This window comes from Bufo gargarizans, chromosome 8, assembly GCF_014858855.1.
Source record: "Bufo gargarizans isolate SCDJY-AF-19 chromosome 8, ASM1485885v1, whole genome shotgun sequence".
In the NCBI taxonomy this organism is placed as follows: Eukaryota; Metazoa; Chordata; class Amphibia; order Anura; family Bufonidae; genus Bufo; species Bufo gargarizans.
Window position 1 is genome coordinate 143,540,117 of NC_058087.1, and position 17,481 is coordinate 143,557,597.

At 52.2% G+C, this 17,481-nt stretch overlaps 1 protein-coding gene across 1 annotated transcript in view; it reads right to left on the minus strand.

The window, feature by feature from the left end:
• The window catches only part of LOC122944485 (nodal modulator 3-like), a 69,716-nt gene extending 53,600 nt beyond the window's left edge, over positions 1-16,116 (minus strand). Inside the window, exons 1-3 of the mRNA XM_044302807.1 lie at positions 15,856-16,116; positions 7,350-7,439; positions 5,193-5,238 (exon numbers count right to left, since the gene is read on the minus strand). Coding sequence (XP_044158742.1) covers positions 5,193-5,238; positions 7,350-7,439; positions 15,856-15,987 — 268 coding nt within the window. The 5' untranslated portion in view covers positions 15,988-16,116. The remainder of the gene's footprint in view (positions 1-5,192; positions 5,239-7,349; positions 7,440-15,855) is intronic.
• Positions 16,117-17,481: the final 1,365 nt, after the last annotated feature.

The following is a 17,481-nucleotide window of genomic DNA, read 5'->3' on the forward strand; positions in this document are numbered from 1 at the left end:
GAAAAAAGGAGGGGACGAGAACGTGCGGACTCGCACCAAGCAAAATACGCCCTCCAGGTCCGATAGTAAATACGGGCCGACTGGGGCTTCCGAGCGCGAAGCATCGTCTGAACGACAGAGTCCGAGAGACCACGGGCCTTCAGGATCGCGGTCTCAACAGCCACGCCGTCAAACGAAGCTGCGGTAAATTCGGGTGGAACAGAGGGCCCTGCGAAAGGAGATCGCGACGCAGGGGAAGACGCCATGGAACGTCGGCGAGCAGGAACACGAGATCTGCGTACCACGCCCTGCGGGGCCAATCTGGAGCCACCAGAATCGCCGGCACCCGGGCCGCCTTGAGACGCTTGAGCACTCGAGGCAGAAGAGGGATGGGCGGAAAGAGATACAGAAGGTCGAACTGAGACCAAGGCAGAACCAGGGCATCGACCGCAAGAGCTTGCGGATCCCTGGACCGCGCAACATAGCGCGGAAGTCTGTGATTCAGGCGAGACGCGAAGAGATCCACGTCCGGAACTCCCCACCGGAGACACAGTTGATGAAACACCTCCGGGTGGAGAGACCATTCGCCCGGGTCGACGAGCTGACGACTGAGAAAATCTGCCGCCCAATTGTCGACCCCGGGAATGTGGACGGCGGAGAGAACGGGGACGTGGTCCTCCGCCCATCGCAGGATCTGAGAGGCCTCTCGCAGGGCCATCACGCTCCTGGTGCCCCCCTGATGATTCAGATAAGCCACGGCGGTGGAGTTGTCCGTTTGAATCCGGATCGGGAGGCCGCGCAGACGAAAAGTCCAGTGCGACAGTGCTAAGAAAATTGCCCTGAGTTCGAGAACGTTGATCTGCAGGGAGGATTCCTGAACAGACCACAGACCCTGAACCGTGAGGGACTCGAACACCGCTCCCCATCCCGCGAGGCTGGCATCGGTCGTGATCACGCGCCAACTGGGGGGGAGGAAGGACCGGCCCAGGGACACCGTCCGAGGAAGCAACCACCAGGAGAGATCCAGGCGAATCTGAGGAGGGAGACGAACAAGGCGCTCGAGACCCTCCGGGGACTTGTCCCACCTGGACAAGATGAACATCTGAAGGTCCCGAGAGTGGAATTGGGAATAAGGAATGGCTTCGAATGAGGCCACCATCCTCCCCAGGACGCGCATACACGTCCTGATGGTCAGAGAGGACGGCCTGCGGAGAAGATGCACCCCCGCCTGAAGAGAAGACACCTTCTCTGGGGGAAGGAACACCCGCCCGAGGCGAGTATCGAAAAGCATGCCCAGAAAGAGCATCCTCTGGCGTGGGACAAGGGAGGACTTGGAGTGGTTGACAAGCCACCCGAACTGAGCAAGAGCCGAGAGGGTGATGCTCAGGCTGGACAGATTGTCCTCGGGAGACGGGGCCCGAATCAGAAGGTCGTCCAGGTAAGGCACCAAGGCGACCCCCCTGGCACGAAGAAGAGCCACGAGGGGAGCTAACACCTTGGTGAAAACCCTTGGTGCGGAGGCCAGACCGAAGGGAAGGGCTACAAATTGGAAATGAAGCGAACCCACCGCGAAGCGAAGGAACCTTTGATGGGAGAGGGCGATGGGAACGTGGAGATAGGCATCCTGAATGTCGATAGACGACAGGAACTCGCCCAACTCCAGAGAGGCGATCACGGACCGGAGGGACTCCATGCGGAAATGACGGACCCGGACAAAGAGATTGAGCGCCTTCAGATCCAGGATAGGACGGAGTGAGCCGTCCTTTTTGGGGACGGTGAATAGGTTCGAGTAGAAGCCCCGAAAACGTTCTGACTCTGGAACCGGAACGATGACCCCCAGAGCGCGCAGGGAATGAATGGCCTGAAAAAACCTGTCTGCCCGGGCGGGAGACATGGGGGGGGACGTCAAGAAGAAACGACTGGGCGGAAGGTCGGTGAATTCGATTCTGTACCCAGAAGAGACCACCTCGAGGACCCAGGCGTCTTCTACGTTTGCCCGCCAAACATCCCGAAAGAGGAGCAGGCGCCCTCCCACCATGACGGGGATCGAGTCATGCTGAAGGAGGCTTAGTGGACTGGGGACGAGCGGGCTTGGGTTTGGCGTGCCAAGAGGGCCTGGACTTGAAGGAAGGCCTGGAAGGCTTCTTGTCGGATCGGGCAGGAGGGGCCCGAAAGGACCGAAAGGACTGCGTCCGGGAGGACGACCCGGGGAAACGACGGCGGCGAGGCTGACTCTGAGGAAGAAGAGAACTCTTACCTCCAGTGGCCTCGGAGATGAGCTCCTCTAAGCGTTTCCCAAAAAGCTTTCCACCGAGAAAGGGAAGAGAGATAAGAGCCTTCTTAGAGGCGGCGTCCGCCGCCCAGGAACGAAGCCAGATGGTGCGGCGGATAGCCACAGAGTTGGCGGCCGCACGCCCAGAGCGGCGAGCCGATTCCATAGAGGCGTCACAAAGAAACTTGGAGGCCTGATAGATCTGGGAGGCAAGCACTGCCAAGTCCCCCTGGTCAGAGTCAGCAGGTAAGGCACGGAGAAGCTGTTTTGCCCAAACAGCGCATGCCTTGGCGACCCAAGAGGCGGCAAACGCAGGGCGGATGGCGGCGCCCGCTGCGATGAAAACGGACTTGGCCAAGGAGTCGACCCGTTTATCAGCGGGATCCGACAAGGAAGCCGCATCAGCCAGGGGAAGCGTAGTAGCCTTCGCCAGACGAGCGACCTGAGGATCCACCAGGGGGGGAATCGTCCAGAGATTGACCGAATCCTCAGAGAAAGGATAAGGCACATCAGAAGCCTTGGTGAGATGAAGGCGCCGGTCAGGGTGACGCCACTCCTTGGCAAGGAGAGCGTCCAGATCCTCGTGATTGGGAAAAACCACCGTGGACCGCTTAGAGCGGCGGAAGGACACCGCCTCCAGGGAGGAGGACGAGGGGACGTCCTGTACGTGGAGTGCGTCCCGAACGGCCCTGATGAGATCCTGCACGGCTGCCGACATCGCCGAACACCGCTCAGATTCAGAATCTGAAGCGGAGGAGTCCCCAGGAGCGGCGGAAGCGGCTGAAGAAGAAATCTCACCGGACTCAGACCTAGCCGGAGAGCGATCCGGGGAAACTGAGGAGGAGTGGGACCCAGCCGAGACCGTACGTGGTCGTTTGCGGGACCGAGAGCCGGAGCGAGGATGGGAACTGTCGCCAGGCGCATCACCAGCGGTAGAGGCCCTGCCAGAGGCGGCCGCAATCTGGGCAGGGAGACTGTCCAGAGAGTGCGCCAGGGATTGGGAGAGGCTAGCAAGGCTACCTATGGCCTGGGACAGGGTAGCAGCCCATTCCGGGAGAACCGACAAGGTAGAGGCCGCAGGAGCGGACTGGGCGGGCCCGGGGGTGAGGCACTGCACACAGAGGGACGTAGGCTGGCCGCATGGGAACTTCCTATTACACACAGAGCAGGCGTAATGAGTGGAAATGGCGGCGGGGGGAGTGGGGGCCTGACCAGAGGAAGACATGATGGCGGTGGTGGAACCTGAAAAGAAGAAGTCAGCCAGAGGCTGCCTACCACGACCAATGGTGCTGTGTCCCAGAAAACCGACAGCTGGAGGATCCGGAGCGCAGAAGAATATGGCGACGCACGCGACCGCTCAGCTCAGGCACAGAGAAAGCCGGGGCAGAAGAAACGCCCCCCTTAGCAGCCCGCGCTGGCGCTGGATTGGGCGGAAAGAAGAGGGACCTCCGGAGGAACGCCCACAAGGGGAGGGGCAAGAGAGGAAGCCCGGGAAGCCCAGGAGGCGGAGACGACGCCCGCCCATGTGACCGCGGCCTAGGCCGAGCAAAAGCCGCGGCCTCTAGTATGTCAAGGCGCAGTCGGACGAGAGAGGAGAGCGCCGCCGCCGGCAACCCCCGCCCGCCAGCGCAGGAGAAAAACTACAGTCCGCGCCGAGGACAGGCAGAGGAGGGGACACAGTCACCAGAGGTAGGGAGAGGGCGAAGGCCGAAACGGCCGTCTTAAAGGAGCCGACTCCATTAAAAAAGCTCCAGAAGGGGGACCCCCCCCCGAGAAGGAGAGTAGGAGAGTGAAGGCCCAGCTATACTAGGGGGGAATGGGGGGGGGGCTGAGCTCATACTCACCCTCCGATTAGTTCAGGCGCAGCATGACCACCCCCTCGGCGGACTCAACACGGAAACCGTGGGTCTGCCGGAATCCACTGCAGAAGCAGGTCACGTTGGGGACTGGGTGGCTGCAAGGTACCCGAGTACGCGCCCGCAGGGGGGCAACTAAGGTGGAACACGATGGAGCCGCCCCTGCTACCTGTAGAGGAAAAAATTAAAAGAAATAAAAATAAAATAAAATAAAATAAAAAATTAGCAGAAAAAGGACCTGCTAGCAGGTCATGTCTGCCTCCTACGGACACTAGAACTAGACTGAGTTGTTCTGGCTCTAGCAGAGGGGTATAGCCCACCTGGGTGGAGCCAACACTTTTTTGTTTCTAGTGTCAGCCTCCTAGTGGCAGCTGGGCATATACCCATGGTGCTGTGTCCCCCAATGCCACGCACGAGAAAGACACTCCCCTTGAGCTGCCAGCATGATATAAATCTAGCAGAGAAATGAATGGGGAGATCTCTGGACCCATGTGAGGTACAGAGCTGGTTCTAGCTTTGCAAAAAATGAAAAAAGGACAGCTTCAGAATAGAATGAAAATCCTCCTAAAACTTCTCCTTTATTGCAATATATATAACAGCAGACACATCCACATAGTATGCAGTGTTCGTTAACGCGTTTCAGACATCTCGTCCTTAATCGTAACTGTTCTAGCTTTGTTAGAAAGAAATTATCATTATGTACTATATTACGTCTGATTTTTATTTTCATTTTTAACATTAGTCATGTGATATTTAAGGAATTGCTATTTTTACAGTTATAAAATGGCTCCATTTTTACATGCACCAATGAAATATAAAATACAGGAATACTAGATGCAGAATAACAGGTACTTTCTCTCATGCACTATATACTGTAGCCGAACATATTTTATATATATTATAGAAATGAGATGCAGCGCTGAACGTGTCGCCGCGCTCCTTTAACAACGTAGCTGCATTTAATGGCGGTGGCCAGGGATTTACTGATTACATCTAACGAATGCAAATAGGGTAAACCAGGGAATGGGAACTATGTACACAAGCAATGCCACAGGGACATGAACATAGTTATTACAGCAACTTACCAAAACTCCACCCTAGGGGCGGCTCAATCTTCAGCACAAAATCCCCCTGCAAGGAGGACAGAACAATGGCGATTAGGACAGACAAAACGCAGACGTTTACAGCAGCGGGCACCCTGTTCCTCTTTGGCACAGACACAAGACAGAGAAAGCAGATGAGGGCGGCACAACCGGTTACCCCGGATATATTTGTCTCATCGCAATGTGAGATTAATCTCTTGTGATTTATCAGCTCCTCCAGCAAAAACAGAAATGGGGTATAATTGGGAGGAAAAAATAAATTAAAAAAACCACACGTAATAAATACACATGCAGGAGCCGCCACCACCGTCCAAACTACAAGGCTTCAAATGAGACATATTCTTACTTCAGGGGTGTTGTGTAACATGCGATTACACAATGAAGGAAACGAGCGAGGGTAAGAATTTCACCACATGACTTATTACGGCATTTGATATTGCTGTGCATATGTCGAGCCAAGCATGCATGTGTACGGAGGGGTCAGGAGAGAGAACGATGAGCCTATCCAGCATTCCCTACATGGTCGGCCAGCAAAGGCCATCTTTTTGGCACATCCATTTAGACAAAGGTAGTGCCGATTCGCGACATAAAAATGGTGGCGCCGACTTTTTAAAATGGTTTAGACAGGGGATTTGGCTTTGTCAAGTTGTCGTCAGAATTATTACCAACCAGCGGTAGTTTTTGGCCAAAATAATGGTCTTAAAGGGAGTCTGTCATCAGCATTTCACTTTAACCCTTCCCATAGCTCCCTAGCATGCTTACAGGTAATAAAAACCATTACCTCTGGCATCAATCCTGTACTTATAAAACCATCAAAAACGATCTTTATACCATATGCAAATGAGGGCTCGCAAGTGCCCAGGGGCGGCGTTACCCTCGTAGGTGCTCTGCTAGCTCAGCCTTTTCATTGCGTCCTCCCGCCCCTCCCTACCCTCCGCCCGCCCATCCTTTCCTTCTGACCGCCTATCTACCAACTTGTTATTCCGCCGAGATCCCGCACCTGCGCAGTCATTCCTTTGGCCGGCGCATGCGCACTGCGATGCCCATTCCTTGTATGGCATCACAGTAACTATTGCGCATGCAGAGGCGGTCCATCAGCACATGCGCATTAATTAATGTGATGCCGACCAAAGGAATGAGTGCGCAGGCGTGGGAGTCTGGCGAAGACTGGGCGTACTGTTTGGGAGTCTGGCGAAGACTGGGCGTACTGTTTGGGAGTCTGGCGAAGACTGGGCGTACTGTTTGGGAGTCTGGCGAAGACTGGGCGTACTGTTTGGGAGTCTGGCGAAGACTGGGCGTACTGTTTGGGAGTCTGGCGAAGACTGGGCGTACTGTTTGGTAAGCTTCTGACACATGACAGTGATACACTAAAAGTTCTGATCGGTGCCGGTGACAGCACCGAAACCCCCATGATCTCTACCACAAGGAGGCAGGAAGTCTATGAGCCCCTCTTCAGCTAGTGAGGAGACATTACACATTAAAACCAAAATTAGGTCCATTTCAGAAATCACATCAAAGACAGGCGCTGTGCAAAGTAACTGCTAATTGGCTAAGTCGAACTGCACCGCTCGCATTTTAGTATTCTTCGTGTGCTAGCCGGGTGAGGCAATACTTATGGGGGTACAGGGACAGCCCAGCGTTTCTCTAAGTATAAGGCTAGTTTCAGAGTGAGTTCACTGGGAGAAACACGCTCTGTGTGGGGGAGCGATTTCCCATTATGGACTCTGCTCTTGTAACCTCTAATGCTGTGTGTCCCTGCCCACTGTGATGGCTTGTACTGACAGAGGTCCTGTTATAAGGGCAGAGTCCAGGATGGAAAATCACGTTCCCACACAGAGGTCTTCTGAAACTGGCCTAAAGTCTATAACAAAAAAAATAAAAAATAAAAAAAAAGGAATCCGTGGGAATGGGTACACAGTGATGGCACCAACAGCTGCACTGCGCTGGGTTTTACCAAACACTCCCACTCTTCTCAGACCAATGATTGCCAAAAGAACTGCGGCCCTAACACCCCATAAAAATTAGCAAGTGGGCGACAATGAAAGTGTCATTTTACTTTCAAACTCCCATCTGATCTCGTATCAGGGGTGGAGACACCTACACACAAGCAGCATGGCGCAGGTATGACTGGTTACCCACCTTATCATACAGAGGAATCATGAAGTATCCGTTATTAGGAGCGCAGTCGGTCTGGTATTTCAGCGTGCCTTGCTTGGTGTATAACTTTATCTGAAAAAGAAGGCACAATCAGAGTGAACATGGAGGAATCAATTCCCAAAAATTTTTCGGCATGTTTGAAACTTGATCCTCAGGATAGGTCATCAGTATCTGATCGGTGGGGGACCCCCGACAACCTGCTGTTTGAGAAGGCACCGGTGCTCCTGTGAGCGCAGGTCTTCTCACATCTTACCAAGCACAGCCACTATACAATGTACGGCGCTGTGCTCGGCGAGCTGCGAGAAGTCTGCGGCGCTCACAGGAGCACTACTGCCTTCTCAAACAGCTGATCAGCGGGGGGGTCCCACGTGTCGGACCGCCACAATCAGATACTGATGACCTATCCTGAGGATAGGTCATCAGTATCAAAATCCCAGAAAACCCATTTAAAGAGAAGTTAGACCAAAGTTTTCAGCCTTGTGCGTTTTTTTGGGTGAATGGCACATCGACCCATTCATTTCTATGGAGCCATGCACACATCCGGTATTTTTTGCGCCCGCTATGCAAATTATAGAACACGTCCTATTCTGCACTGCAGATGAGAATAGTCCTCTCCAATGATGGGAGTGAGGAGGTATGGAATGCACACACAAGGTATTTGGCAGGTCTGGGGTCGTGGACCTAAATAGGGAAACTGACGCGTTCACGAAGACCAAGTCTGCGTTCATTGTAGGCTCCATCATGGATTGATGGGGAGCATCGGGCAGCATGCATCAACAGCCCCCATTACAAGTCAGTGGGGTCTCTCAGGCTCTGCTGGCGTCGGTTGGTGACAGATCCGGCACTGCGTTGTGACCTCTGGGCACATGACATGCCCACACTAGGGTTGCACCGAGTATCGAATTATCGATACCCAATCAATTCTTTTGTACCGGTATCGATTTGATATCGGGATTTACCTTTTATAGCTACCAGGCTGCGCAGTATCAGAGAACATGGCGCGTGCTGCTCTCAGCGCGCGCCATGTTCCCTCAGCAGCACAGAGGAGAAGGAAGCAGTGCCTCCCTCCTGTGCCACTGCCACCAATAAGAGGAGGAGGGGAGGGGCTGTGGCCACTGCGCCACCAATGAAGATAAGTAATCCATTAATACAGATACAGGAGGCGGGTGCCGGCAGCAGAATCACATAGCCGGCACCCGACCTCTATGACAGGGAGCTGTGATCAATGGCAGTTAACCCCTCAGGTGCCACATAGAGGTCAAGTGCCGGCTGTGTGATTCTGCTGCCGACACCCGCCTCCTGTATCTGTATTAAACATTTAATTATCTTCAATTAAAAACATTGGTGGCGCAGTGCTGCCAGGGCCAGCACACATGAAGCCCCGCCCCTCACGGACATCTGTACTAAACACTGCACTGTGGTTACAGGACCTGTGGTGATGTCACAGTCATGTGATCAACCATGTGTGGGAGGAGTTAGGGGAACACAGGCTTCCTGTAAGACTGTGCTGGTGGACAATGCAGAGGTACTTTATGTATGGAAAGTGTGTATAAAGCAGGGCTATGTCAGTGTAACCAGTCATCTGTGTGTAATGTGCACACAATAGTTCTATCTGTGTAATGGGCATGTGGTAGAGCTGTGTGTGTAATATGTATATGGCGCCGTCTTAAAAAAAAAAAAAAAAGGAATCAAAATTTTGGTATCGTGACAACCCTAGTCCACACGATACAATACAGTCTATCCTCTTTCACACTTGCATTGTCCGGATCCAGCGTGTACTCCACTTGCCGGAATTACACGCAGGATCCGGAAAAACGCAAGCGTACTGAAAGCATTTGAAGACGGATCCGTCTTCAAAATGCTTTCAGTGTTACTATGGCAGCCAGGACGCTATTAAAGTCCTGGTTGCCATAGTAGTAGTGGGGAGCGGGGGAGCAGTATACTTACAGTCTGTGCGGCTCCCGGGGCGCTCCAGAATGACGTCAGAGCGCCCCATGCGCATGGATGACGTGCCATGCGATCACGTCATCCATGCGCGTGGGGCGCCCTGACGTCACTCTGGAGCGCCCCGGGAGCCGCACGGACGGTAAGTATGCTGCTCCCCGGTCCCCACTGCACTTTACCATGGCTGCCAGGACTTTAGCATCCCGGCAGCCATGGTAACCATTCAGAAAAAGCTAAACGTCGGATCCGGCAATGCGCCGAAACGACGTTTAGCTTAAGGCCGGATCCGGATCAATGCCTTTCAATGGGCATTAATTCCGGATCCGGCCTTGCGGCAAGTCTTCAGGATTTTTGGCCGGAGCAAAAAGCGCAGCATGCTGCGGTATTTTCTCCGGCCAAAAAACGTTCCGGTCCGGAACTGAAGACATCCTGATGCATCCTGAACGGATTTCACTCTATTCAGAATGCATTAGGATAATCCTGATCAGGATTCTTCGGGCATAGAGCCCCGACGACAGAACTCTATGCCGGAAGAAAAGAACGCAGGTGTGAAAGAGCCCTATGACTGCACAAGACAGTGCGATTTCTGCTTGCAGACCTTCTACCGCATATCCTCCCTCACAGATGTCCACTGGATTAATATCGCACCAATACACTAGGTTTTGAGCATATCCTGGATCTCGTGGCTGGTGGCATGCACCAGTGGATGACACAGGACAGAGAAAATCTCCGGTAGAAGAAGCCGTAGAAACTCCAGACTCCGCTCTGGTGAACATCAATGCATTAGGTGGTCATTCATTGTACGGCTGGTGTCACGACCTATCGCTGACCCTGTTGTGCCTGGGGTCCGAAGGTCGCAGCGGGTGGCTACGCGCTCGGTTTCTCAAGGGATCGCTCTATGACCTAATGGTGAGAATGGATTCCGGTCCAGGTTTTCCTGCTTAGGTTTGCGATCCTTTTTGTTTTAGGAATCTGTAGCTTTTCCCTTCAGCTGTTCTGTCAGCCACTATATATTCTCCCTTTCTGCTTCCCTTCCTTCCAGATCTTCCATGCTGACCTCTGGTGGAGTTGGAGTTTCTGTAGGGCCGTTGGATCTCTGGTTGACTCCTGTTGTTCTCTCCCTTTGGGGATTATTTGTGGTGTGTGTCCTTTCCCTGTTCCCCTAGGCGTCAGTAGTGAGGACTAGTGCTCCCCCCGCCCTATTCACTACCTAGGGCTTATTTCAGGGTAAGCCAGGGACGAAGCACGTGATTGGCGTATGGGTTAGCAGCCCATCTAGGGACGTCAGGGCAGCCAGGTGCGCTAGGGGTCACCACTCCTCCCTCTGTCTAGTGGAAGGGTAGTCCGCTTCCCTCTGCGCCGCACGTCTGTTACCTGCCATCTCAGAGGTGATAGCTGGTGGCGTTTTAACTTGACAATAAGGCCCCCTGCACACGAACATGTGCACCCCATAGTCGTGCTACGGACTGCAAAATGCGGGCCACAATGCACGAACACAGTCCGTGGGGCAGCCGCAGCAGATCGCGGACCCATTCACTTTAATGGGTCCGCGATCCAACCGTTCGGCAAAAAGATAGGACATGTCTTATCTTTTTGCGGAACGGAAGTACGGGACGAAACCCCACGGAAGCACTCTGTAGTGCTTCCGTACGTTTCCGTTCCGCGCTTCCATGATGCGGAATGCACACGGAACGGCACCCGTGTATTGCGGATCCGCAAATGCGGTCCACAATACAGCAACGGGAAGCACACGTTCGTGTGCAGGGGGCCTAACAGCCAACAGAAGCTGGACATGTCTACTCGATGGACACACAACGCAGGTGACTAAAATAATAGATGGAGGAGGTGCAGTAGACATCGCTTATCTAGACTTCAGTAAGGCTTTTGATACTGTCCCTCATAGAAGGCTTATCAATAAAGTGCAGTCTTTGGGTTTGGACTCCCATATTGTTGAATGGATTAGGCAGTGGCTGAGGGACAGACAACAGAGGGTTGTAGTCAATGGAGTATATTCAGACCATGGTCTTGTTACCAGTGGGGTACCTCAGGGATCTGTTCTGGGACCTATATTGTTTAATATCTTTATCAGCGGAATTGCAGAAGGCCTCGATGGTAAGGTGTGTCTTTTTGCTGATGACACAAAGATTTGTAACAGGGTTGATGTTCCTGGAGGAATACACCAAATGGAAAAGGATTTAGGAAAACTAGAGGAATGGTCAAAAATCTGGCAACTAAAATTTAATGTTGATAAGTGCAAGATAATGCACCTGGGGCGTAAAAACCCAAGAGCATAATATAAAATCAGTGATACAGTCCTAACCTCAGTATCTGAGGAAAGGGATTTAGGGATCATTATTTCAGAAGACTTAAAGGGGTTGTCCGGGATTGGGGACATTGTTGTATTAGTACCAGAGTGACATATGTCACACATGCATGTCCTACCTGCACCACATATTTCTGAAGCCCCGTTTTGATACTGCAAATTATTGGTCGGAAGTGACTATTGTTGTAAAATGAGTGACGTACGGGGTCCCTTGCAGGCAAGCGAAGCCTCTTCTTCCGGCTTTGCAGGGAGCCCGGTGACGTCACCGTCAGTCTAACTCATTATGCAGAGCGCACAGAGGGGCGGTAACTAGGTTTGCAGACATTGTGTTAAGCCACGCCCCTCCGGTCCGGTGACGTCACCGGGCATGGATCTTTCTACTGAATGGAGGCAGAATGAAGACAGAGCAAGGAGGAGTTTATGGGTGTAAATATGAGGGAGGAATATGTGCTGCTGGAGGCGGGATATGTATGAGGGGGGCGGATCGATGGGGGGAGTGGACGATGTGCGGCAGGAGAATATGTATGAGGGGGGGATCGATGGGGGAGTGGACGATGTGCGGCAGGAGAATATGTATGAGGGGGGCGGATCGATGGGGGGAGTGGACGATGTGCGGCAGGAGAATATGTATATGGGGCGGATCGATGGGGGGAGTGGACGATGTGCGGCAGGAGAATATGTATGGGGGGGGGGCGGATCGATGTGCGGCAGGAGAATATGTATGAGGGGGGCGGATCGATGGGGGAGTGGACGATGTGCGGCAGGAGAATATGTATGAGGGGGGGATCGATGGGGGAGTGGACGATGTGCGGCAGGAGAATATGTATGAGGGGGCGGATCGATGGGGGAGTGGACGATGTGCGGCAGGAGAATATGTATGGGGGGGGCGGATCGATGTGCGGCAGGAGAATATGTATGAGGGGGCGGATCGATGGGGGAGTGGACGATATGTGCGGGAGAATATGTATGAGGCGGGTGGATCGATGGGGGGAGTGGACGATGTGCGGCAGGAGAATATGTATGAGGGGGCGGATCGATGGGGGAGTGGACGATGTGCGGCAGGAGAATATGTATGAGGGGGCGGATCGATGGGGGAGTGGACGATGTGCGGCAGGAGAATATGTATGAGGGGGCGGATCGATGGGGGGAGTGGACGATGTGCGGCAGGAGAATATGTATTAGGGGGGCAGATCGATGGGGGGAGTGGACGATGTGCGGCAGGAGAATATGTATGAGGGGGGCGGGTGCAGGGACTAGTTAAAAGACAGTAGAAACCAGGAGATGCCGCGCTGCGCTGGCACCCACAGTGTAGTGCGGCAGGAAGTCATCACAAAAATAAACATCCATGTCAACAATCTGTGGGGGACTATAGGAGCCATGCAGCAGGTTAAAAAATACCTAAAAACATCGGGGAATCTTGACTCTGCTAGTAATAGTGAGGAAACTATATTTGAAAAAATCATTTTGTTCCCGGACAACCCCTTTAAAAGGTAGGCAGACAAGGTCACAGAGCAGCAGGAAATGCTAGCAGAATGCTTGGGTGTATAGGGAGAGCCATTACCAGTAGAAAGAGGGAGGTGCTTATGCCGCTCTACAGAGCACCAGTGAGACCTCATATGGAGTATTGTGCGCCGTACTGGAGACCATATCTCCAGAAGGATATTGATACTTTGGAGAGAGTTCAGAGAAGAGCTACTAAACTGGTACATGGATTGCAGGATAAAACTTACCAGGAAAGACTAAAGGACCTTAACATGTATAGCTTGGAAGAAAGACGAGACAGAGGGGATATGATAGAAACTTTTAAATACATAAAGGGGATCAACAAGGTAAAAGAGGAAAGAATATTTAAAAGAAGAAAAACTGCTACAAGAGGACATAGTTTTAAATTAGAGGGGCAAAGGTTTAAAAGTAATATCAGGAAGTATTACTTTACTGAGAGAGTAGTGGATGCATGGAATAGCCTTCCTGCAGACGTGGTAGCTGCAAATACAGTGGAGGAGTTTAAGCATGCATGGGATAGGCATAAGGCCATCCTTCATATAAGATAGGGCCAAGGGCTATTCATAGTATTCAGTATATTGGGCAGACTAGATGGGCCAATTGGTTCTTATCTGCCGACTCATTCTATGTTTCTATGAAGATCAGCAGGAACAATCGACTTGCTAACAATTTCAAAATCCGCATGACGGGCCCATGTCTGGACAGAAAAAGGATACAGTGGGGCAGATTTACTATCGAAAATGCACCAGTCTTAAAGATGGCGTAAACTTCAGCTACTTTTACATCTGAGTTTTCCTTCGCGGTTTTGAGATCCGGCAGAGGATCAAACAATTGTTTGATCGTCGTAGTTTACAGGTCTATGGACCAGAACAGGAAGTGTGTCTAATATTAAAAGGGCATCTGTCAGCAGTTCTGTATCTATGACACTGGCTGACCTGTTACACGTGCACTTGGCAGCTGAAGGCATCTGTGTTGGTCCCATGTTCCTATGTGCCCGCATTGCTGAGAAAAATATTTTACATTACATTACACCTAGAGGCTCTGCTCTCTCTGCAACTGCCGCACCCTCTGCACTTTGATTGACAGGACAAGGCAGTAAAAACATCATAATACCTGGCCGTGTTAATCAAGGTGCAGAGCTCACAGCAGTTGCAGAGAGAGCAGAGCCTCTAGGTGTAATGGTAATGCCCCCGTTGCTCCTAGAGACTCATTTGCATATATTATAACATCACATTTCTCAGCAATACAGGCACATATAAACATGGGACCAACACAGATGCCTTCAGCTGCCAAGCGCACATGTAACAGGTCAGCCAGTGTCAGAGGTGCAGATCTGCTGACAGATGCCCTTTAAGTCTGTGATCTCATATTCTTAGGCCTCTTTCACACTTGCGTTGTCCGGATCCGGCGTGTACTCCACTTGCCGGAATTACACGCCGGATCCGGAAAAACGCAAGTGTACTGAAAGCATTTGAAGACGGATCCGTCTTCAAAATGCTTTCAGTGTTACTATGGCAGCCAGGACGCTATTAAAGTCCTGGTTGCCATAGTAGGAGCGGGGAGCGGGGGAGCGGTATACTTACCGTCCGTGCGGCTCCCGGGCGCTCCAGAATGACGTCAGAGCGCCCCATGCGCATGGATGACGTGCCATGCGATCACGTGATCCATGAGCGTGGGGCGCCCTGACGTCACTCTGGAGCGCCCCGGGAGCCGCACGGATGGTAAGTATGCTGCTCCCCCTCTCCCCGCTACACTTTACCATGGCTGCCAGGACTTTAGCGTCCCAGCAGCCATGGTAACCACGCTAAAAAAGCTAAACGTCGGATCCGGCAATGCGCCGAAACGACGTTTAGCTTAAGGCCGGATCCGGATCAATGCCTTTCAATGGGCATTCATTCCGGATCCGGCCTTGCAGCAAGTCTTCAGGATTTTTGGCCGGAGCAAAAAGCGCAGCATGCTGCGGTATTTTCTCCGGCCAAAAAACGTTCCGTTCCGGAACTGAAGACATCCTGATGCATCCTGAACGGATTTCACTCCATTCAGAATGCATTAGGATAAAACTGATCAGGATTCTTCCGGCATAGAGCCCCGACGACAGAACTCTATGCCGGAAGACAAGAACGCAGGTGTGAAAGAGCCCTTACATAGTGCAAAGTGCCCCAAGACTTGTCAGATCTCATTCACTGCCGTCCTGTGTTACTCGGCAGTTTACAGTGCATCATGTGCAGGTGTCCTCGGGGCCCGTTCACACGTGGATGTTTGTTGACCGCTCCTAAGTTCTCACCGGAGATCAGCGGCGCCAGGGTTGTCTGGCAATAGGTTATTCCTCTCTTCCCATTCAGAATACATGCAATCTTAGCCAAGCGTGCATGTGGGGGGAGGAATAAGGCGTGCTGACCTGTGCGGTGGGTGTTTTGGCAGATTTTGAGCCCCCACTGCACATCTGACCCGCTCATCCGATGTCTGTATAGAACATGGCGGTCTCTAAAGATCGCTGTACTGCACGGTGGGGGTTGTAGTACAGGGCACCTGGTAATGAGAGCGGCCAATAACCCCCATGACTAGATCCTCTGTGATCAGGGCAGCCTGACAGCAGGGTTCAGAGGTCAGCACCTCCAAGGTGAAGGAAGTGAATGAGTGGCGGCGGCACATGGGACAGCCCCGACACCTGGGGGTACCCCACAGCACCCGGCTCTGCCCCCACAGCCTCTCACCCACCTCGATCAGCGAATAGTTGATGTCCACGTCCGACTTCACGAACCCCCCGCATCCCACCACCATGTCATCCGCTCCGAGCCCGCACTGCAAGCAAAAGGCGCCCAGCACCGTCCACATCGCCCAGCCGTCCATGCCCCCGTCGGTTGGTTCCCCTCTCCCGGGCCGCTCACTACGTTGCCGGCCTGCTACGATCCGCCTGCTTTTTGCTGACACAGGCGAGAGGTGTCAGCTGCGGGCCGACCGGATTCCTTCACGCATGCGCTCTGCACCGGGCTGAAGGCTGTAGCTTAGAGTTGTTACTATAGTCACGATTCTATAGAGAACCGGTAAGGTGACGTGTTGCCATCTGCCGGCGCGGAGGAATTACTGCACGCGGCCAACGCACCGCTGTATATTTTTTTCATTTTTTTTATAATTTTTCTTTTTTAGAGGTATAATATTTGTACACCTCATAAGTTCAGAATTAGATGAGGTCGTCCATCTTGTGCATGTCAGTGGGGACTTTGTGACCCTGTTCACACCTGGAAAAAAATTGGATGCATTTTTAGTTGTGGCACAGAATGGGTGAATTTTGGAGCAGATCCTCCACATTCCTTTGATTTCAGTGGATTAAACCCATGGTAATTCATACGCCATGTTTCGTTTTTTTCCACTCGCAGGTTTGTAAACCGCGGCGCAGTTACATGTTCCACAGCCAAACTTCCCCTTTTGAAGAGGATTTCACGTAATTTTTTTCATCACAGTCAGGCCCTTTCCACACGGGCAATAATTCAGCGCGGTTGCAATGCGTGAGGTGAACGCATTGCACTCGGACTGAATCCGGACCCATTCACTTCAGTGGGGCTGTGCTGTGCAGACGTGCGTTGTGTGGAAATCGCAGCATGTTATATATTTAGCATTTTTCACGCAACGCAGGCCCCATAGAAATTAATGGGGATGCATGAAAATCGCATAGCAAGTGCGAATGCAATGCGATTTTTACTGATGGTTGCTAGCAGATGTTGTTTGTAAACCTTCCGTTTTTTTTATAACTCGCGTGAAAAACGCATCAAAACGCATTGCACCTGCGTGGAATAAACTGAATGCAGACAAAACTGACTGAACTTGCTTGCAAAATGGTGTGAGTTTCGCTGAACGCACTCTGAACGCATCCGGACCTAATCCGTATTGTTCGTGTGAAAGAGGCCTAAGACCTGTTTTACATGAGCGTGACAGATTAGGTCCAGATGCGTTCAGGGAAACTCGCACTATTTTGCAAGCAAGTTCAGTCAGTTTTGTCTGCGATTGCGTTCAGTTTTTTGCCCGCGGGTGCAATGCGTTTTGATGCGTTTTTCACGCGAGTTATAAAAAACGGAAGGTTTACAAACAACATCTCTTAGCAAGCATCAGTGAAAAACGCATCGCACCCGCACTTGCTTCCGGATGCAATGCGTTTTTCACTGAAGCCCAATTCACTTCTATGGGGCCAGGGCTGCGTGAAAAACGCAGAATATAGAACATGCTGCGTTTTTTATGCGATAATGCGTGAAAAAAAATGCTCATGTACAGAGACCAATTGAAATGAATTGGTCAGGATTCAGTGCAGGTGTTAGGCCCCTTGCAGACGAGCGTGTCCGGATTAGGTCC